Below are 9189 nucleotides of genomic sequence, written 5' to 3'. Positions count from 1 at the left end.
CCCATCAATATTGTATAACGATGGGGAGAGGGGGAGAGGACTGTAGCGTGGAGTGCGGATTCGCTCTCTCCCCCATATTAGGTTAGCTAGGTTATGTTAGGTTAAGTTAGATTAGGATTAGTTTAGGTGTGACGGCGCGCGCTGTCCCGGCACTCCACGGAGTGCAGGAACGGCGCGCTGCCGTCACTTAGATGTAAGTTAGGTTTACTCTCGGTTAAGTTAGGTTAAGATGAAATTGTAAAAACAACAAAAAAAAATATATATATATATATATATATATATATATGGAGGAGAGCAGCAGCCGCCCCCGGAAGAAGGGAAGAAAGAAGAGAAGAGAAGAGTGAAGAAGGAGACGAAGAAAGAAGTCGACCCCACACACATCTTCAAGCCTGCCTGATACTCCATCCAGCAGCGCATCACCCCTGCCTTATTAGGCAGGGAGCTACATGTCCGGGCAGAGGGGTTTCCCCGAGGCCCGCTCCGCACCCCCGCAAGGGGACGCGACGACCCCACGACTCTCGAACTCAGAAGCGGGCGAGTCGCCGTATCAGACGGAACGCTCCTGCGTAATATACGCACCGCCCGCTTACCATGTCGCTACCCGAAAGTGGAAATACTCCAACATATATACTTAAATTAAGGTACATAAATATTTTGTTAAAAGTACTTGCATCAAGTATTATTTATATAGTTGTATTCAATTATGTTGAAATTCACGTGTACAAATTCAACTTTAATCGCATCGCACGTACCTAGTATGTAGGCCCAATTCTGACAACAAAGCATTTTAGTTGTTATAGCTGATCACATTTGGAATTTATACAGTAATTGTTTATTAGTTTTGTGAATCAGTCTATTAGTCACAATGGGTATCAACGAGAACAAAGATAATACTGCTATTGCCCAAGCGCAAGTTGTCATTGGACATCTCGATAATAACATCAACAATTTTGGTATAGTGCTCATAGTTATCGCGGTACTATTATCAGTAATTGTGTGCTATGGAGTCCGGATTCACTGCCATTGGAAAATAAAAAACTGGTTAAAGAAAGAATTGACGATGGGGCACAGCAATCCGCCAGTAGTCAGGGTACAAGCTGTGTAACAGCAGCCCGCCACTAACGCTGCTGTTACGGCCGGTTATATTTAAACTGAACATGGAAAAGCTTATGAAGTGTTTATAATGAACTCAATTTTATTCAATAAGTTAGCATTTATCTATCTAATGTGCCAATAGAGAGATTTGTATGAAGAATTTTATTGTTGACAGTGTTTTGTTTACGTAACAATTCTTGTGAACGTAGTCTAATACTTGCGATTCGTGCAAGTCGCCATATTACATTACCGATGACTTGGTACCCGCTGTTGTGACACAGTGTGTTGTTAACTACTAAGATGATACTAGGCTGCACTAAAAGTATCGGGAATGGAATATTTCCTCTGTTCCTGTCATATTAAAATCTTTTTAATTGAAAACTCCTTGGTTTTAAAAATCGAATACCATTTATTTATTTAAAAAAACATTCTCGGTCTTGTCTCGAGGTTTTGTCAAACTTGTTTAGTCGTTGAGAAAATGGAATTGACTCGAGAAAATTCAAGAGCGATGATTTATTATGACTTTCGAAGTGGTTCAACACAAAAACAGTGTGTTGACCGGATGATTTCTGCATTTGGTGATGAAGCCCCATCCAAAACCACAATTTATCGCTGGTTTGCTGAGTTTCAACGTGGACGTGTCAAGCTCAGTGATGATCCTCGTCAAAGTCGTCCAAAAACTGCAGTCACCCAAGAAAACGTTGTTGCTGTGCGTAAGCTGATTGAGGAAGATCGACATGTGACATACCGCGAAATTCAGGCAACTTTAGACATTGGCATGGGTCAAATACAAATAATCTTGCATGAACAATTAGGTGTAAAAAAGTTGTTTTCCCGATGGATACTGCATTCGCTCTGTGAAGAGCAAAAAGCGGCTCGCGTTACTTGGTGCGTCAGAACTCTCGAAAGATTCCACGCAGGATCCTCAAATGCTGTATATAACATTGTATCAGGTGACGAATCCTGGATATACGCTTACGAAACAAAAAACCAGTCACGAGTTTGGGTGTTCGAAAATGAGTTAAAGCCAACAAAAATTGTTCGTTCACGAAGTGTTGCAAAAAAAATGGTGGCCCAAGTTACGCACCTCATATACTCTCTCAATGGGGTCATTTCGAATATTTAACCCATTGAAAGGTTGTGATGCAAGCTTAGACAATCGAGATTCATTTCCAAACACAATATATTTAGTCTTGCTAGGATTTAAGAAGAGTGAGTTCTGTTCCGACCAATTCGCCACTCTATTTAGGTCCCCTGTAAGTTTCTCAATGGCCATTGTAAACTCGGACATCTTAAAAGAGATGTACAGTTGAATGTCATCAGCATATATATTGTACTGACAATGATTGATATGACCAACAATATCTGCGCTGTAAAGGATAAATAGCAAAGGGCCCAGAATCGAACCCTGTGGTACACCAATATATGACGTTAGCCATGTTGGATCGAACATTACCCTCACCGCGACGAATTTCCACCAATTGCGATCGTTCAGTCAGATAACTTGAGAACCAACGAATGGTATCCGCACTTAAACCGTAGAAACTCAATTTGGAAAGAAGAAGGTCAATGTTCAAGCTGTCGAATGCTCGAGAGAAGTCCAGAAGTACCAGAACCGTACACATACCCCGATCCCGTGCAGCAAGGATATTATCCGTCACATCTAAGAGAGCAGTTGCAGTACCACGCGATCTCCGGAATCCGGACTGATACTCAGGCAATATGTTATGTTTCTCGAGATAGTCCGTCAGCTGTGAAGATACTACTTTCTCTAGAATTTTAGACAAGCAGGGCAGTATACTGATGGGTCGGAGGTCACTGAGTGTCATGGCATTAGGTTTCTTAGGAGCAGGACGAACCACAGCAGTCTTCCAAGTGTAACGAAATATCGATGTATTAATTGACATATTAACAAGATTGGTGACAGAAGTAAGACTGTAGGGCAATGTCATACACAACATTTTAAGGGAAATATCATCAACACCCAGAGCATCCGACTTCAGTTGTTGCAAGATCTGCAACACAGTACATTCATTTACCCCGGACAGATTAAATTGTGTATCAGAGTAACGATGAGAGTTAAAATAGTTAGTATTGGATATAATAGAAGAACAATTGATTACATTAGGAATTTTCTTAAAATAATCATTAATTTGTTTAGCATCGTTAAAAATTAATGGTAGTTCATGATCTACAGGAGGTAAAATATTTGTTTTCAAATTTTTCCATAGGATAGAGGGATTATGAATCTTATTGTTAATGTTAAAATTAAAATAAGCCTTTTTCTCACTTTCTAGGGCTTTTTCCACCAACGACTTAAGGTCCTTATAATAATTCAGACTACTCTCAGTCTTACTAACAGCATGTCGTTTGTGAACTTTATTCCTAAGTTTCATCATCAAGCGAATGTTGTCAGTAATCCAAGGATAACAGTATGTTTTACATTTAATTGTTTTTAGGGGTGCGTGCAGATCAAACAAAGTTAATATGACCTAAGTAATAATGTGTCACTTCGTTAATTCCCGAAATTTTCAGTGCCGCCTATGTATTACATCCATCCCGCCGTCCCCCAGACGCCGGACTGGCGGCCGCCGGCGACACTACCACCGGTTCCCGCGGTCGACGGGCCGGGAGCCCATCTTGATGACGCCACGCTTCACCTTCCCCCAGAGCGGTCGGGGGAGCGCGGTCTATCCATCACCTGGCTTCCTATTACGGCCGTAGTGTAAATCACCCCGCCCCACGGCTGGGTCCTTCCTCGCATAAAGCGGGTGGAGCCCAAAGCTCTTAGGGGGCCGGGTCACGGATGGGACCCCGGTCCCGACCCCCTGCTCGGCGGCGGCGGATTTCTGCGTAGCGAGGAGAGCTTTGCCTCACCCGCCCCGCCGCCTCCTTCTGTGAGTGCACCATCTCGAGCATCGTTGTATAATACTCTTAAGTAAGCTTATTGAAAAATAAAATATGACCAGAATTATCGTACTGAGTGGGAAAAGAATCCAGTGTTTTCATTTTGATTATTAAGATCCAAAGATGACAGCAATGCCGCTTTTTGTAAAGCATGTAGTATGAAATTAGTTTCACGACTCTCTGTTTTGAAATATCACTCAAACTCTGTGAAAAACAAAAAAGTATCATTGGATACTATTGCCAATGATTCGGCAGATATGCTTGTACTTCTTTTAAGTTACATGAATATAGGTTATTTGAGAAGCACACACACTTCCGATTTGGATCCGACATCATCTGTAAATTTTTTGCCTCTATCAGAAACATACCCTGGACTGCACGTAACGAAATTAATTGAATCATTAGCTGGAGATGTAAAACAAAAAACAGAAATCACACCATTCCTGCAGCGGATAGTCTTTTTTGATTAAACTTTTCGTTGAACTAAAGTCACGTCTACCTCTCGATGAACTATTTGAGCAAATGCAATTTCTTGATCCACAAAACGTTGTATACAAAGGATTAACAATTTTGGCCAGAACTGTTTCTAAATTTCCTAATTTGGTTAAAGAATCTGACATACAAGCAATTGACTCCGAATATCGGGAGGTTTAATTAGACAAAACAATGGCCGATCTGTTAGAATCTGGAGGAAGTTCTAATCCCACACCTATGAGTTTGAACACAGAAATATTTTGGGGCCACATTTCGAAAATTACATAGGCTGATAGAAGGAGAAATATCCGCACTTGACTGATTTTGCAAAGGCTATGATGATTTTGCCAATGTCTAATACAGCTTGTGAGAGCTTATTTTCTTAAATGAACAATACAAAAACCGACTTGCGGAAGAAATTTAAAAATGAACATGTTGCTGCAATTCTTCATATCAAACAGGCAGTTAAAGAACAAGGTGGATGCGTCAATTTTACACCATCGAAAAATATGGTAAAAGCAGCACAAAGCTGGACAGTATAAAAACATAGACGCCACAGAAAATAAGAAGCTATAATTCATTAATAAATATTTGAAATTAATTATTTGCCTTTTTTTCTTCTTTTATCTATCCTCTATCTTCTATCCTCGTACAAATGATGACCTCGTCTATTAGCAGAATTTATACGAGTAACTGGCATAATTTTCTATTTAAATTTGGTCAGAGTGACGTAAATTAAACTAAAAACTATATAATTGTAAAAAATGGGCTCAAGTAGTGAGGAAAGTGATGTTCGTGGTGCTGCTGGTACGTCAAGTGCAAAAAAGAAATATCGGGAGCAATTTCGTGAGGAATGGCTCCAAATACAAGACTTTCGTAAGTGGCTAAAACCTGACAAAAAATCTGCTTGTAAATGCATTTGCACTATCTGCGATTCTTCATTAAATGCTGATTTACGCGTACCATTGATAATATTTTTAAGAGTCAGTAACGTGTAAGTGATGATGAGCAACGGAAAATTGCGGAAATAAAATTATCGGCCTTTATGGCAGAAACCATCGATCATAGTGATGGATCATCTTGTTGATTTACTTCCATAAAGTTTTCCAGATTTTAATATTGCAAGTAACGTTAATCTTAAGTATACTAAATTACAAGCAAAAGAAAACAACGTCATCGGAGCTTCTGAAAGAGAATGTTTAATAGAAGATTTGAAACGCGAAATTACCAGTGTGAAAACAATGTGTGTCGTAGACAAATATAGTAAGTCGATTCTGGGATCTAATTTTACTGTAATCGATTTTGAAATCCGCTGTATTGTTTGAAGAAACTACTGTATTTTGTAGCTGACAACACTGAAATTTTACTTTTGGCATCTGGAAGTACTGGCGGTAACTGACACCGTAAGGGCGCGTACACATAGAATATCCCATTTACAGGTCCGTTTAAACGTATATGTTATTAGCGTATGTAGTTGTATGAGACAGTTCACACACATGACAGTATTCCGGATCCAGTAAAAAATCCCACACACAACGGGAATATTGATCCGTATTATCGGATCCGAACTGCGCAAGGCTTGGCACGGGGATGACGACGGTTTGTTAATACGGCCTGAAATGTTTACATGTCTTCACTGTAAAGACGGCCGTCTTTTGGGGTCCGTAATATTACGGCCGCTGTATGACGGCACCGCTATCCCATGAAACCAAAGCTTAAGTAATATCAGGCAACACTTGTCACATATGAAGTGACAGTTTTCGAATATCGGAATGTTTATTTAAATGTGTTATAACAGATGATTGTCGTTATGACAACTTACTTCTCATGTAGAAACGGACAGTGAAACATTCTAGGATTGTATAAACATAAAATATTGTAAATGTGTAACAGTGTAGTGTTTATAATATATATTAACCATGAAGTAAGTGTTTTAAAATACCTCCAGAGTCCAGTCCCCTCAAATAACCGTTATGGGCCCAGCACAATTGTAAAGGATAAATATTTATTAATGTTTACTGATTAAAAACCTATAACGTAACCGTGGAAACAAATTGTTTATACACAAACATTCAAAGCAACCAATAATGGATTCAATCAAAATAAAACCTTTCACAAATAAGGTTAATTGTATAGTTTGAAGGAAGCCAATAAAATTATTTCTGGATAAAAAGTGTATAAAAATAGACGATAAAAAAGAGGAAAAGTTGGAAAATAAGGGGAAATTTATGATATTCAGTTATATTGATAATCATATTTACATTATGTAATTAATTTGGGAATAATTATTGAAATTTTTGAAAAATTAGATTTTATGTATGATTATAACATACAAGATGACAAGATACGAAACAGGTAATGAATTTTTTTGAGATGCAATACTCAAGAAACATTAGAGGATATCAATAAATTACAAAATATACAATTTGAAATCACGAGGAAAGAAAACAAAATTTCAGAAGAAAGATTTATGTACAAAATTATAAATTTACGAGCAACGCGCCGCCCTCGTCGCGGTCATAGGAGAGGACCTCTCGCTGCCGCGCGTCCTGGTTACGATGCTCGGCAGCGACGCGTCCTGGAAGGCAATGCTAGATTTCTGCGAGTCCACCATATCGCAGAAAGAGGCGGCGGAGCGAGAGAGGGAGAGCTCTTCCCTTTCCGCACCGATCCGTCGCCGTCGAGCCGGGGGCCGGAGGCGGGAATACGCCCGTGTCCCAGCCCCTGTAGGTAGCGGCCTCCCTCCGGTGAAGGTCAAGGGGCGACCTGATGGGGTTAGAGGTCGTGCGGCGCGCTACCAGCACTCTAGAGCGACCGGTTGGCGGTGTATCGCGTCCCAACCCGGCAGGCTGGTTCTGGTCCAGTGGGGTATTCCGGGACACCAACGGCACCGTCTGGGCGGCCTGACGGGCTGCCGTACCGAGACGGCCGACTTTCCAGAGCCTTCGATATGCCTCGAAGGCTCCGTCGCCTGGACGTCCTTGGGGTGAGCCGCGCCGTCTGGTTGTAGTGTTGACCGCGGTAACCCCCCTACCTCATCCGAGTCCTGACCTCGGAGGGGATCGGACGTCGGGTGTAAGAGTGCAGGGGAGTCGTTTAGTGGGTGGGCCCTAAAATCCTTGGGCCCGCGGTCTGCTTACAACACCATGCAGATCGTTGAGTCTCACATACCCCACGCGCCCCTTATGCGCGGACGAGGAGGTTCGGCCACCGGCCCGAAAAAAAAAAGGGATAGTGTACCTTCCAAACAGTGAAAGAATTTTTAAAATCGGTTCAGTACTTTCGGAGCCTGTTCAATACAAACAAACAAATCTTTCCTCTTTATAATATTAGTATAGACTACCGGAAAAGTTGAACACTTTTAAATCAATTTGGAATAATACAGATGTGGAAATTTTTTTTAGACGAATTAACCAGAAGGTTTAAGGACGAAGTGGAATTCATTAAAGAAGATTCTATCACAGAATCTTGCTGTTAGATGGAGCTATATCCTCGCTGTATAAGCGGCTAGCTTTTTATTAAATCGATGTCCAACAAAAGGAAAAAACAAAACTCCTGCAGAATTGTGGTTTGAAATAAAACCAGATATTACATATTTCAAAATAAATTTTGGACTAAAAAAGCTTGATGATCTTGCAAGAAGGGTATACTGGTTGGCTACGTATGAAACGGTTATGAAATTTGGCTTGAAGACGAACAAGGAATTCTCGGTAGATACTTAGTAGGTAATGAAGTAATTAATGGGCTTTGGGGCGATAAAAGGGAGAACACTAACAGAAGTACCAGAAATTAAAATAATCGTGAAGATGAAGTCAGAGAAGTTCGAGAAGGTGTTGTTATAAGACGAAATAATAGAGGAAGAAATGAAAACCAAGAAGAAAGAGGAATAATTATAAGTATTGAAGAAACAGATATATTTAGTGAAACAAATGACATTGAAACAAATGACTGCGGAACAAATGCCAACGAAACAAATGAAAATGGAAGAAATCATGGCAAATTAACAAATGAAAGTCTGGTGGAGACTTTATGAAGTAGTGATGATGTGGATGAAAGAGAAGAATTTTTAACAGTGAAAATATTGAGAGAATAAATAAACAAATTTTAGAAAATACAAGCACTAGAAGACCGCAGTGAAACAGAAGATCACCAGATAGATACAAAGGTTTTATAATGGAAGATGGAGAGTTCTCTTTATTGACGCTCGAGGAAGCAATTGATTCAAAAGAAAAGGAAAACTGTTTAAAAGATATCAAAGAAGAAATGGCTTCTTTAAAAGAAAATAACACATGATCTTTGGTTGACAAGTAGGAGGAGGCAGCAAGAAGAAGATTGGTAACAAATATGAAAGGAGAAAAAAAATACCTAGGAATTTATGTAGATGACAGAATAATTATCGGTGAAAATTTAAAGTATTTAGAGGAAATTATTAATAAATTGAAAAAAAGAATTTGATTTAAGTGTTTGTGAGAACGTATCTAATTATACTCGTATTGGTTTAGACATCGAGACGGAAAATAGCGGTATTAAATTACGTCAACAAAAATATTCAGAGAAATTACACGACTCTACAAAAAAATTTTCGTTCTTTGTCCTAAAGTTTATACTATTATTTTCCAGTTAGTTATGCACAAAAACGAAAAGAAAATACCTTTTTTTTTCGGTATAAAGTTTGCTTTTGTGATAGTTATAATAATAATACCCATTTTTCAA

General features: G+C 39.5%; 1 protein-coding gene across 1 annotated transcript; it reads left to right on the top strand.

Moving 5' to 3' along the window:
• Positions 1-4160: 4160 nt before the first annotated feature.
• Positions 4161-4862, top strand: LOC149503561 (uncharacterized). Its single transcript, XM_089727953.1, is given in 3 exon segments — positions 4161-4465; positions 4467-4771; positions 4774-4862. Coding segments are annotated over 3 exon segments (699 nt in total).
• The last annotated feature ends 4327 nt before the right edge of the window (positions 4863-9189 follow it).

Source organism: Bombyx mandarina, chromosome 01, assembly GCF_030267445.1.
Source record: "Bombyx mandarina strain Sakado chromosome 01, ASM3026744v2".
Lineage (NCBI taxonomy): Eukaryota > Metazoa > Arthropoda > Insecta > Lepidoptera > Bombycidae > Bombyx > Bombyx mandarina.
The sequence above is the reverse complement of the archived record's forward strand: the minus strand, read 5'-3'. Positions and strand labels throughout refer to the sequence as shown.